This window comes from Lissotriton helveticus, chromosome 4_1, assembly GCF_964261635.1.
Source record: "Lissotriton helveticus chromosome 4_1, aLisHel1.1, whole genome shotgun sequence".
Classification (NCBI taxonomy): domain Eukaryota; kingdom Metazoa; phylum Chordata; class Amphibia; order Caudata; family Salamandridae; genus Lissotriton; species Lissotriton helveticus.
Window position 1 is genome coordinate 1,922,616,815 of NC_136063.1, and position 14,961 is coordinate 1,922,631,775.

Sequence of the window (14,961 nt, forward strand, 5' to 3'; positions counted from 1 at the left end):
CAGATGTCCTCACACACCACCAGGTGTCATGCTTCATCATAAGACAACCCAGGCTCTCCAAAAGCCCTTTTTGATGGAGAGTGGGCCTTCAGGACGCACTTCTACCTGAAACCAGACCTGTGATCTAAGTAAGCTAGAAACCAATGTGTCATCCTAGACAGACCTTTATATTTACTAGAGATGACACTTGGTATTAAAACCAATCGTGGAGACAAGGTGGAATTTGCGCCCCATCACCACTAAACCGTCCCGTATATCTTCAATACCAGCTGTGCGTAGGAGAGGCCACAAAAGTGTTGTGTGTCACATGGTTGATTGGATAGGTCCATTGCTTTCATGCTTAAAGAACCATTACTTCTGTTATACAACTTTTCCTAGCCAAATTGGACATTGAGCTGAGTTTCAGCCTTCTTCAGCAGCTGCAACAGTTTATTTCTTTCTACATACTTAGCATTTTACAGATTCATTTTGGTAATTCAAGTCCACACTGAAATCCCCGTTTACCATTTCAACAATGGCTGCCCCATCATAGTCTTCATTTAGTTGTAGAGCATTTAGCACTCCGATAATGGCCAGTCTGGGAAAGCAACATTGAGCTTTCATGTGAAGAGATTATTTTGTAATTCAGAACTATATGCAGTTATGTACTTATATACCATACAGTTTTGAAAACATGGGTATTTCCTTAATGCATGTACCATAGCTACCTGAAACCATTATTGACTCACAGCGGACCTCCGCTTACAAGTACACTCCCGAGTTGCTGTGGACCTTTGGCAAAATGCTTAACAAGCCCTCAGGCCTATGAGGTAAGTTAAATCTGTAATGTTTACTTCCCTGTTGTGTTTTCATACTTACCTGTGTAAAATGATTATTTTTCAGTAATTTTTACCTCGTTCTTCCCCTAATATGCAACACCGTTTTCAGTACATCTACAGCAGTCTCTCTTATTGAAAATTAAAATGGGGATCTGGAAAACTGTGTGGTGTAAATCTGGCTTTCCAAAGGAAAAAAGGAGGAAATTGGGCACGATCATGGTGGTGCAAAAACAAGCAAGCATTTACAATGCCATGGTCTCGGCATTGTTAAAGTTAGAGCTATTGGCATTGCTCATGACATTATTTTTATTTATGTTTTGGTTTTTAAAACATATAAATAAATAGCATTGTCATTTACAATGCCAATAGCTTAATCGCTCGCAAATGCGAGACCTATTGCATTTGCACCCACACAGTGCCACACCCACACACACATAAAGAGCCACCCACACAGTCATTCACATAGAGCCACCCACACACACACAGAGCCACCCACACAGAGCCACCCACACAGAGCCACCTACACCCACAGCCACCTACACACACACACACAGAGCCACCCTCACACAGACAGAGCCAACCACACATAGAGCCACCTACAAAAAAAGCTACCCACACAGAGCCACCCACACACAGACAGAACCACCCACACACAGACAGAGCCACCCACACACAGACAGAGCCACCCACACAGACAGAGCCACCCACACAGACAGAGCCACACACAGAGACAGAGCCAAACACACAGAGACAGAGCCAAACACACAGAGACAGAGCCAAACACACAGAGACAGAGCCAAACACACAGAGACAGAGCCAAACACACAGAGACAGAGCCAAACACACAGAGACAGAGCCACACACACAGAGACAGAGCCACACACACAGAGACAGAGCCACACACACAGAGACAGAGCCACACACACAGAGACAGAGCCACACACACAGAGACAGAGCCACACACACAGAGACAGAGCCACACACACAGAGACAGAGCCACACACACAGAGACAGAGCCACACACACAGAGACAGAGCCACACACACACACACAGAGCCTCACACACACACAGAGCCTCACACACACACAGAGCCACACACAGAGCCACACACAGAGCCACACACACACACACAGAGCCACACACACACACACAGAGCCACACACACACACACACACACACACACACACAGAGCCATACAGACCTACACACACACAGACCCACACACACAGACAGACAGAGCCACACACACAGACAGACAGAGCCACACACACAGACAGACAGAGCCACACACACACACAGACAGACAGAGCCACACACACACACAGACAGACAGAGCCACACAGACAGAGCCACACACACAGACAGAGCCACACAGACAGAGGCACACATACACACACACAGAGCCCCCCCACACACACAGAGCCACACACTCACACAGAGCCACACACACACACACACACACACACACAGAGCCACACACCCACACAGAGCCACACACACAGAGCCTCAGACACACACACACAGAGCCTCACACACACACAGAGCCTCACACACACACATAGCCTCACACACACACACAGAGCCTCACACACACAGAGCCTCACACACACAGAGCCTCACACACACAGAGCCTCACACACACACAGAGCCTCACACACACACAGAGCCTCACACACACACAGAGCCTCACACACACACAGAGCCTCACACACACACAGAGCCTCACACACACACACAGAGCCTCACACACACACAGAGCCTCACACACACACACAGAGCCTCACACACACACAGAGCCTCACACACACACACACACAGAGCCTCACACACACACAGAGCCACACACAGCCACACACAGAGCCACACACAGCCACACACAGAGCCACACACACACACACACACACACACACACACACACACAGAGCCACACACACACACACAGAGCCACACACACACACAGAGCCATACAGACCTACACACACACAGAGCCACACACACAGACAGACAGAGCCACACACACAGACAGACAGAGCCACACACACAGACAGACAGAGCCACACACACAGACAGACAGAGCCACACACACAGACAGAGCCACACACACAGACACACAAAGCCCAACACACAGAGCCCAACTCAGAGCCCAACACACACAGAGCCCAACACACACACAGCGCCCAACACACAACAGAGCCCAACACACACACAGAGCCACACACACACACAGAGAGCCACACACACACAGAGCCACACGCACACACAGAGAGCCACACATACACACACAGAGAGCCACACACACACACACACACACACAGAGCCACACACAGGGAACAGAGGTCAGAAAAAACTATCACAACGAGGGGACAGAGGCCAGAAAAAACGATCACATCGAGGGAACAGAGCATTGGTCCAGATATAGAGGATATTTATTAATAACCTGGCCAAAGAGCCCCAAGGAATTAATGCCATGCAAATTGTATTAAAAACGTCACTACTCCCTTCACGCTTCGCCCCAGAAGACAACGGTACAAAAGCCCTCCTTCAAAAAACACCCAGTCTTGAGGGATTCCGGGCTGACTTCTTGAGGAGGGATGGTAAAATGCCATGCCTGGTGATAAATAATAACGTCCTCCAAAAAGAGACAAGAATATTATCACCTCAAATCCTTCCCCTTTTTACTTTCCTCTCTCCATCAAGACCTCTGACCAATTGTTATGGGAAATCACTTCCCGGGTCTTATAAGACACAATTTACCCACATCCCAGGCCCCTCACTCACTGTTTGCCGGGAGACGCTACTTTCCGCTCCAGTACCATAAACACAGAGGAAGGACAAACGCAACAACTGTCGTAGAAAGCCTGTACAGAGCGCGGCGGCCATCATAGATCGGACATAGTTTCTTACTAATGAAGTTTGTGTATTACCAAAGGTTTTAGATGCGCGTAACGCAGAACCAACATTTTAGAACTGGAGTAACGATTGTTCAGAAAAATCGATGTTAGCGAGTGAAGAGTGATAATATTGCCTTCGTCAAAGCGACGTGTACCGCAAGTAAGCGACAGGGCGGCCATTTTTTAGTAGTCTTTAAGTCTTAACTACTATGTAGTAGCACACCCGATAACAATATTCCAACTACGTTAATATTAACGACAAAGTACTATCAACACTCTGATTTCCAGTCTCCCCCAAGTCCCTGTCTCTCGCCCCCCTCACCATCACAGCAGCCTCCTGAGTGACCCCCTCCAGATTATTCAGCACAAAGCCCGAAGAAGCTGCACCCCGTGCCAGAGGAGCTGGAAGAAGTGTCACCGAGTCCCGCAGGCTCAAAGTATTTGATGACTGTGATTACTGGTGCACTTTTTTTTCGATGATTTAACACTTCAGCGTCCTACTGAGCAAATGGTTCCAAGCGAGCTCCGCCATGATACCAAAACGTTTCTCCAAGGTGAGGCAGAAATGCCTCGGAGAAAGCCGCGTCATTTTCTGATTCGGGGGCGTGAGAAAGAAAAGAGAAAGAAAGTAACCCCCCCCCCCCTTCCTCACACCCCGAATACCGGCTTAAACGGAGTGACGCTCCTCTCCTCCAATGGCTCGCGTCCGTTTAGGAAGCCAGCCAATGGAGAAGAGGGGCGTGTTCAAGCCCCACACTCTAAGACATAAGATCTCCCCTGCAAGATTGCGCAAGCGCAGCCTACGTAGGCCGAGACCTAAAAATGACGTGTGGATGTTTCAGTCCTAGTAAGGGAGGTGGAACTGAGTGGCACTCACCATGAAAAAGAAACCAAAATCTACACCCTGCCCGAATTTCTCCAAATTAAAGGAATGTTCCATCCTGCACCATCATTTTTTTCCTGGAGTTTTATATAGTGCTTTACATGAGCACCAGTTGCATTACACAAGGACACATTTTTTTTTTTTTGTTAGGAACGGGCAGATTAAGTGATTTGCCCACAATTACTTGATGTTGAGCGTCGTTGCCGAGAAAGGAACATCTTTTCTCTGCACAGGTATCTATTTCTTTCACAATAAGTGTCCTGAATCATGTATCGTCTTGCCATAATAATTAACCCGCACTTCCTGGTTATTAATAATTAAGCCCCTGGCTTCCCAATATTGTAGTCCTTTCTCTGTGTGGCTGGAGATCAGTTGTCTCTGCACAGTAAAAGCAGCAACTTTCTTGATTAAGTGTTCGTGGACTTTTGGCACTTGCCTTTTGAAAGCCAAGGGGTTGATGCTCCTCACATCACCTTACATTTTCTTATAGGTCCCCCTCTTTTTCTGCGGGGAATGGTTGTAAGTCGTATGGACTCTGTTGGACCCATTTCTGAGAAGCAGATTTCACACAAGTATTGTCATGTGTAGAAGTAAAGAATCGGCTACTTTGCTATAGGAATGTGTTTGAAATATTTGTGTCCACCTCCGGATTTTCCAGAAAATTGTTAGAAAGAAATTGAAGGTGGGTTGGTCATCTGTCAAGGGGATTTCCTGCCTCGTCTCCAAACACTGCTGCTTTTTCTTCCTCACCAGCACAGGAAAAGACTCTCACAGTGAAAAAGTTGCATACTTGGAGAAACCACTAGTAGGAGCGACACTAAAATGCCTTTACTGCCGAACTATGGGAACGGTTGAGAGGTCCTTAAAAAGCCTGTAACCAGCTGCTTTCCAGCTGGACCCATGAGGCCCAACAACGGGATCTCCCCAATGTGCTTACCTGTCCTAACTCTAGGTCTGCCCCAAGGAGCCCTGACAGTGGGACTTTTTACTGCATACTTCATAACGTAAACTCTTAAGCCTCAACCATTGATGTCATGTCCCCTCGTCATTGCTGCTAGATATTCAGCGAAACACGGCACACAATCTCACAGTGGTCATAACAGATCATTTCCAAATGATTTTTTATAGAAAATGGAGACTTGAGATTGGAAAAAAGGAAAACAGCAGATTGTTTCCTACCCAAAAGCAGTCTTGAACCTCTCAGGTACAGAAAAAGGCACACTCTTTATACTCCGCTTTGGTGCTGTGCGCTGCAGGTCTGCTCCTGTGTATGTTTCTTCTGGATCCACAGTTGAAGCCTCCAGAATGATGTGTGCAACCAGTGGCCCAGATTCTCTGTTTTTCTGTAGCTTTGACTTATGATGACTCAGGTTCACACCCTGGATCCATCAGCAGCAGCAGTAGGGTCCATGCAAGCTCATGTCCAGACATTGTTCATTGAGCTGCAGGCCGGTTCCATCTTATGCAAAGCTAAGCAGTTGGGCAGTTGTCCAAGGTCAATCAAATCAGCGTATATTTGCGAATTCAAATAGTCAGCCAATCAGTCTGGTTCTGGGAAGGTCATTTTCCCACAATGTATTGTACTGGTCACTGCCTACAAGAAGGCGACCATGTAAACCTTCTAGGGTTTGTTCTAACTTGAATCTCTGCATGTTCCCTCCAGATAGCTTTGTTATAATTAAACAGCAGATGAAGAGGTGGCAAGGTATGGGTCTGTCTCCCGTTGCCAGACAAGACTGGTCTCTACCCATTTCCTTACTGGGATTGCGGCTAACAGCTTTCAACACTTATGGACAATGTAGTCCTTATTGGTGTTTAAGAGCATGCTAGAGCTTCTCTGACCTGTTCCCCAGCACTACTCTCGGAGGAAATTGGTCTAGGTGAATAGCCCCTTCGGGACTGTGCCAGCTGGTTTTAAACCATGTGTGGCCTGTCACAGGCAGATGTCGGTGACAGACCACCACTTGGTGTCTTTGTGGTGCTTGGAGTGGGACCACAACTCCAACGCCTGCAAGGACTACCCTCCATGCACCCCAAGGTGCTGATGGAAGTCTCCCTCTAGTTCCTTGCCATTTGACTCTGTGAGGTCTCGTTTGCGGAGCCTGTCCAGATGGTGTCGTCGCACTCACAATCATCGGTTAAGTCCCACAAACACAAGAAGGCCACAAAGTTGAAGCTATCTTCGATTTCACCACGTCCATCAAAGTCTTTTGACGAGACACTGAGGCGTCTGCACCCAGGCCCCAGGACTCAGCGGAACCCGAATCTGGGTTTACTCCACGCGTCCTCGATTTTGCCGAAGCGGCCCCCGCCCAGCTAAAAGAGTCTTATGAGGCCATGCGCCTCACATTTGTGCGGCCTGGCCACTCTGGAGCGATTTGGGCCCCATGATCGCGGGAGAGGCCCCTACTGGATCCCTACCCGCTGGTTCGCCCCTGGCACCAGTTGGCTCCCATCGGTCCTTTGCTGTACCTGGAGCGGAGCTGTCAGACCAAGACCTTGGTGCTGCTGATGCCCCTCGGTGGCTCTGCCCCATTGTTATTCCCCACACGGAGCTGCGCTGACTGACTCCGGCACCAATCGGCTCCATCATTTTCGGAGAAGAGCCAGTGCCTTCTTTACTTGATAAGTGTACAAAATAGTGATGGATGGAATGCTTGAATCAATCTCAGCCACTAGTAATCACTCTGGGGCACATCCCAATCCATTATTAATTTGCACACCATGCCACCACACTTTGGACCCAACTATATGCAAATAAGTTTGACCATGCTCCAATAGGAACAGTCCAGGCCAAACTGCCAAGCCAGATCCTCTCTAGACCAGGAAGCAAATGACACAGGACCTGTTTCATCCTAGTTATGGGCTCATCAGCCGGGAACAGCTTGGGTCAATTGACAGCGTGAACAGGACCCGCGTCTCGGCATACCCATCCCACTTAGGGCGACACAGTAAGTATACAAAACGGTGATGGATGGAAAGTTTGAATTAATCGCAGCCACATCCCAATCCATCGATCTTTTGCACACCATGCCACCTCAGTTTGGAACCAACCTATACTGGGTTGCTTGTGTTCTGGTCAGAGAGGTACCGGCTGAGTTACCTTTTGAAGATCTTGTTATACTGTTCATTAATTTTGTCCAGAGAGTAGTACAAAAGTACACTCTGACTTTCGTTGACTGCTGCATGAAGCTGTTACTACAATAATGATAGACTGCACAGCTAAGCTTTCAGATCTCTAAGTTCATTTGAAGGGAGTCAAGCCAGCTGATTGAGTTGCCCCCAAGGTTTACCCCATTTGAAGAACTGTATCTAATACACTTGTGTGCGCTTTTGGTTTGTTTTGCTGATCTGTTTAACAATGCGAAAATCTCTCAAATGTAAATAATATCAGATACTTTTTAAAGAAGTCTTTTTTGTGATATTATCTCAAACTGTGCATAGACACCGCCTTTAGAACCCCTTCCCAGCTACTGAAGAGTCAAGTATACAATATACAGTTGAAATGTAGGACTGCACTTGTAGAGCTGCAGTGCTTGTATGTTGTGCGATATGTGTTAGATTATAGTCCTACAGAGGGTGATGGCCAGTAGTACTTGGGCTTGGAGAAAGGGCAATGTGTGTGTGTGTCCCCAGTCTTAGCAATTTAAAAGGAATAGCAACCTATGTTGTGCAAAAGTGTTCTGATCCTCTCCTTTAGTAGGTGGGTCATCGCAGTCTAGGTTCCGAAGAGCCGAATCCAGGCCCGAATTTCAGGATATCCATTTAAGATCAATTTACATCCCATCGATAGGAAGTTATATAAATTACATAGTAAGAGGCAATTGGGAAAGCCTGGCATGCATCCAGTCTCTTGCGCCTATGTTGGAAACCCTTCTCATAAATGTATTAGTCTGGAAGAAGAAGACGCTAACACTAGGGGCTCTAGCATGATAAAATGAACTGGTGTTTTGATTTTGATTTTTTCATCTTACAGAATCAGGAACAGTTGAAGGATGATGATTCTGACCTCATCTTGAATGATGGAGACATCAGTTTAACATATGGAGACACCACGGTGAGCACAGATCCCACCCACGGTGGCATCACCAGAAGAGGAGTGGGAAACTCCTCAGAAGATGCGCTTGATAGGGAGCTCACCTTCGGGGATCATGAACTTGTCATACGGGGCACACGCCTCGTTCTCCCCATGGATGATTCTGAACCGCCATTACATCTACACGATGGGGCGCGACGTGGCCCGGTGTAAGGACACTCTTGAGCCACTTCAAATATTAGCATTTGTGTATTATAGACATGAAGAAATATTGTGCAGCCTGAAATGTAATGCATGTCTCAGAATGTTTAAGCCGTGTAAATATTATTTATATGGCAGTGAAAAAATTATCAATATGCATTCATTGTGAGGCAGCTTTCGGTGAACAATATATGACCTTATTTTTAAAGTGACTGCACTATGTAGAGTGGAGCTGTTTTACAATACAAATTGCTGTCAATTAGTGCTACCATGGGCTGTATGATGCCCTTGCATCCACATGTCAAATATTGGCTGATTTGTGTTAAATATTAATTTTCTTTTTTATAGGAGTTAGCCTACTGTGCCAAATGCATATTTGTCTTGGTCCTGCTGTGAAAAACTACATGGTACAGAAGTTGCCTGGGTTATTGGTCACAACCCCATATTATCCTAATTACATCCTGGGAGATGCTGGAGAATGTATGGTTCGACCTCTAGTCTGCCATCTTTCTAATGTTTCTGTGACAGTGTCGTATCCTACTTTACGATTGTATGCATATTTTCTGATGTCAAGTCTTTTGTCCTTTAAATCTGTTGTAACTTGAACAATTTATTAACGGAACTTTTTTTCGTGTAGAAAAAGGTTGGGAATTTGAACGGCAATCCAGTTTTTTGTACTTGATTTTAGATGTCATTTAAGCAACTGTAAATGTTTGATATTTCAGTCTTTGTCCTTATACATTGCCCAACAAAACTAAAATCTGGCATTGTATCCTGTCATAGTGCTCTGGTCAATGGCAAGATATTAAAAACATTGGCAATGCCAACTCTTTTGGCTTGCATGTAATGCTTACTTTACATCAGACATGTGGTGATACACAATGTACACATCCGTGATCAGATGTAGTTTGGTAGCATGGATCTTATTATCAAGCCGACAGACATCTAAAGTTGTCTGTAGTAATATGCTATAAAAAAACAGCATAGCGTGGTTTGTAAATTCTGTGCATCTAACTCTATATTATCTATTGCAGTTCTTCTTAATATGACATTTGGATACGCAGCAGGCCTCACATGAAGCCAAGTATCCAGTGAGGGAACAGTGGGAGAAGTCTGAGACACTTTAACTTGTAAATAGATTTTTTTATTGTTGTTTTATAAAGAACTTATATTCCCTCCTCACACATTTTGTTTAACATTTGTTCCTCCTAACCGAGTATGCGATAGTAGGGAGCACGTTTGTAGCAACCCTACGTCTGAGCAGTGTATTATGTGTTAGAAATAGTTTTACATCCTAAATTAGGTGCAGTATCCTAGTCCTCCTTTCCCCATAACTGCCCACTTTCTGTGAAGATGGAGTTTTGAAGTGTAGAGCTTCATATTCAGGAATGTTTCTCTGAATCATTTTGGGTCACACATTCAATCTGTTGCTGCATAATTATTGCCCCCACATAATAAATGTGTAATACACAGCACAAAGTGAATTTATTCAGTAAAAAGAGGGGGAAATCATTAATTTGGGTACCGTACAAATGTATGGGTTTGGCCTCCTAAACCTCAGATATTTCTGCATATCTGACAAAAAGCTTTTCCATATTCTGAGATTGTTATGCTCCTTTTTTTCTTATGAAACACAAGGTTTGCCCTCACAGGAACCTCTTGGCACTCCCCAACACTTACACAACTCCTGCTGCAAATTCTTGAAATAAAAAAAAAATTACCTGATAAGGGGCAAATTCCTCCCTGAGATGCCACAATATACTCTGTGTAAGCTTTACCTACCGTAAGGACCCAGGCGTACTGCACGTAGGGGCAAAATGAGTTCTGCCATACGCACGACTTAAACCATGCAGTTCTCTAGTGTTGCCAATAAGTGAGTCAGAACTTTACTAAGAGCCATCATAGTTTGGAGAGAATTTGCCAGAGAATGTTGTTTTCCAAAGTAACACAATGTGTGGTTCTGTTTTTTTGCACTTGTTCCCACATAATTAATTGAAGAGCCCGCCCAGTATTGCTGATGTTTCAGTAGATCTGTGCATATATACAGTGCTCTTAATTTAGCATACGTAAGTTAACTGAATCTCCTCTGCAGCTGTGTACCCATGTTGGCTTGTGATAAAAGCTACTTTAACCGTACCCTTGCACCACGATTAACAATATAGGTTGTGTACTTACTTTGAAAGTTCTTAAAGCAGTATTTATGTTTGTAGTCAATACTAAAACAACATTGTAGGTTTGCGTAGTTGTGATCATTGCACTTTATTTGAGAACTCTGTCGCATGCAGCATATTTATTGTGTCGTACTCCAATCTTATGTTTGGTACCTTTTATGTAAACTGTCCAAGGTTTTTCTTTTTTTTAACTATATATACATATCAGAATGAAGAAAGAGCACAGAACAATTTCCTCTGTCACTGTTATGTTGAATTGATCATTGTATGATAGTATTATAAATGGCTGCGAAGTCAGTGAACATTTAAATTATGATTCTCTCTCTTCTTGGGCACTGTCTTCAAATTTGGAGAAAGGCTCCACAAACACTACATTTGCATATCAGATCATAAGAGTCTATAACCTTTGCAAAATTGTATTCTGCTTCTTGTTTGTGCTCTTTTGTAGTTCTTTACAGGTAAAAGTCAGTGTCTGCAATTTTGTTTGCCAAACAATTTGGTGAAATCCTGCTAATACCTTGTTATAGTGTTAAAAACAGAAGTATGAAGACAAAAGTATCTTGCAGTAAATTTCTGTCCTTTTATGTTAAGTGAAACAAATATTTTTTGTTTCTTAATATTTTTTCCACGCAACAGCCATACTTCCTATCCCAGGTTTATCCTTTGTTATTTTAAATTCAGATGACATGTCAAGAAAGAGTGTGCTTCAAATATTAAACAAATGACCTCGCAATTGGTATTAAAGAATAAGAAAAATAGATCCTACAATTTTTTTATTTTCTGTTACCACATGCAATAGATATTTGCGGCAAACTGTCCACTCTGATTGCCACTCCAGTAGACATCTGGGTATCCTGCATGCTTGTACATTCTGTGGCACACATCTGTCTTCTGAATGTATCTTTTGTTAATCTAACTCTGTAGTCCCTCATGTAGGTGTCAGTTTGTTTAAGTTTTTGAAAAAGAAGACCTTTCCTTTAAAATCACATGACATTTACCGCTCACTTGTCTGGCAGGAGTACATTTTTTAAAATCTGTTTTCACTGAGCCTGAAGTTACTGCATTGGGAATGATTGAGAATAAATACTAACGCTTTCAATATTATGATGTGAAAACAGGCTTTGTCATTAAAAGACGGTACGTGGATGAACACAGCTTTAAACCCTTACACGACAACAAATGTTTGCAAGCTAGTACTACCATAATTGTTTGGTATGAAGTAGCATGACAAATTTGGAGTGATTCAGGTGACTCAGACTTTTGTTTAATTATGGAGAAGTCTGAGATATGGATAACTATTTTGTGTCTTATATGGGTGAAGTTGAATGTATGAATACATTTTGAGACAAAACATTTTCGTTCATCTGCCCATTTGACCTATTTTCTTTTTTACTGTTAATTGATTTCTCTTTGGTAGTTTGGTTTAAGACGGGAACACGGCATCCTGTGTACATGTCACTGAAGAAAGCACAAAGTGGCTGTCCTAATTGTTTTTTTCTAATCTCCGTCCATGCCATTTGTTCCCATTTGTTCCTGAATTGAGAAATGCACATGAAATAAATATTGTTTGAAATTGCTATCTCACTTAGCTGGTGCCTTCGTAAGTCTTTCCTGTGTGTTTGATTTACAATTGTATTGTTCAGCTTGTTTATATTTCACTTCTATGTGTAAAGCTAAGGTTTTTCCAATTGTATAAAAGCCTCACAGAGACAATTTAAAGAACTAATGAACTAGTATGTAATCTTTAATTGCAGCTATCCCACAGCGCCAGACCTAGCCCCTTAAAGCCTTAAGCAGTCAAAGTGACAGGTTCCTTTGTAGGTTTGCTCTCTTGTCAATATTACCGAAAGATCCCTGGAAGTTTAACAGGGGCTAACCAAGTCCATAGTTATGGATAGAGCTGGTATGTTGAAAGCTTGCCATTTCCAAATAGAAATCCTGTACAAATTTGAACTATTGTAGCCAAATATACATAAATCTTGTTCAAGAAACAAAGGTCCACCTTGATCCTCATTGAAAATGTAAACCCTGTGCCTAAAGAGGATGGCTATTTCCTATATGTGGCCTTTTCATGATCTCTTTTATAGCCCTCCACTGTACAAGAATAAGATATAGTAAACCAAACCCACTATAATGTTTAGTAGTTATTCTGAATGCAAAAGGGGAAAAGGCCGTCCTGTACAGAATAGATCTGCATGCCATCATGATCTCAGCACCTTCCATTCCGTCCATTTGCTATAGTTGTGCTGTTAGTGTTGGCTAATGTCTGCTGTCATGTAGAAAAACTATATGGGCCTTATATTAGTCTCCATTCTACCTCTTACAAAAAGCTAATCCAGAAAATTCACAGCTGCTTCTTTCAGTCTATTTATCAATTCTACCTTTTCAAGTTTTTTCACATAGCCATCATTTTATGATTGACCTAATTGCATTCATTTCATCTCACAATCACAAAGTGTAGTGTGGTTTGTAAAACAGATTCTTATATTTATCAAATGTTCTACTCAACTAGAATTGGAAGTATTATCCACCATGCTAGAGTAGAATCTTAATTTTGTCATTTAAACATGGGGATACCTCATACATACTAATGTTGAGAACTCACACAGGCACTGAATTGTTTATTGGTATGTGGTGACTTTCCTTTGAAATAGTTTTTCTCATGGAAAGTTCTTACCTATTCTTTAGTGATCACTTTAAGGCAACATTCTTTGTCCATCATAATTTAGCTGATTTCCTTGCCAAGCTATTGGTTTGCTACTTAACTTTATCAGTTTGCACAGGTTTCTAGAGTTATGGTCTGGTGCAGGAGATATTGAAAATGCATTATGAAATACCCATGAAGAAAAAGAATTCAAGGCAAAAATATTTTACCATAAGAGACTCTTCGTTAGTTTCATGCCTTAGATGCTGTGGTTATGTGATTAATTTAAGCTGTTCCTAAATTAATTATATTAAAGTGCTTCAATTGTTAATTGATGTAAGCCGGGAAAGCAAATAGCCTAAATCTTCTAACTGTTACCAGTACAAAACACATTGAATAAATTTGGGTAACCTATTGTTCCATTTTTGGGGAAGACCCAATTCTTCTCAGTATGTTGTCACACTTCCCTTTAGTTTGTATAGTCATTGTGTATGTTAAATAGTTGTTATGCTGAAATTGTGATAAACGAGAAGCCCATTGAGGTATATACAGGAAACTCAAAATAACTGAAGGGTGACTTGCATGAATCTGAGAATTCTTGATTCATCCCAAATTGAATCGAGTTTAAGTTTGCATAAATAATCGAGAAATTAAGTCTTCCTCTATTTGAAGGCAACAAATAAATTGCAGCAGTGAACTATCCACAGAAGCTTCTATTGTATGTATGACATGTAATGTTCATCACACCTACCAACTGAATGTTGTAGCAGTTCTTATAGTCATTTGTTATGTAGTAGTAAGATTTTATATATCCTGCTATGCAGGAATTCCACAAAGATTGCATTGTTTATAACATGTCTGTCTCTCTTAATTTCATGTTTAACATGTGTTATTATTTTTCAACATGCTGATTTCTGGGGCTTTTGGTTAACTAAAATCTTTACACTGAATATTTTTTTACATTTTGGAGGATGTATACATTAAATAATTTAACTAAAAGTGTGTATTTTCTCGTGTACAGCTGAGTAACTGAATAAAACATTAGTGAATTAAAATATTACCATAGAATTCTAGTATTTCAGTGGCTTGTGTTAATGCTTACCTTTTATTCCCTCAAATGCTATATACAGCAGATGTCTACAGCTTATTCAGTATTAAAGACGGTAATTTCCGCAAAAAGCGATTCTACAAGTTTCCCAGTTTAAAATGGAAATGGAAAAATGTATTGGAAGAGTGACCCAATGACAGGAAATCAGATGTCTCAGAATGCAATCAATAACTGCTGGTGCCTACCCTCTTCCTCAGGTCTTCAAATA

General features: G+C 42.6%; 1 protein-coding gene across 1 annotated transcript in view; it reads left to right on the forward strand.

Annotated features, from left to right (window-relative positions):
• SLC9A6 (solute carrier family 9 member A6) overlaps positions 1–14,713 on the forward strand; it is a 361,491-nt gene extending 346,778 nt beyond the window's left edge. Inside the window, exons 15-16 of the mRNA XM_078688580.1 lie at positions 704–809; positions 8,570–14,713. Of these exons, the coding sequence (XP_078544706.1) occupies positions 704–809; positions 8,570–8,842 (379 nt within the window). The 3' untranslated portion in view covers positions 8,843–14,713. The remainder of the gene's footprint in view (positions 1–703; positions 810–8,569) is intronic.
• The last annotated feature ends 248 nt before the right edge of the window (positions 14,714–14,961 follow it).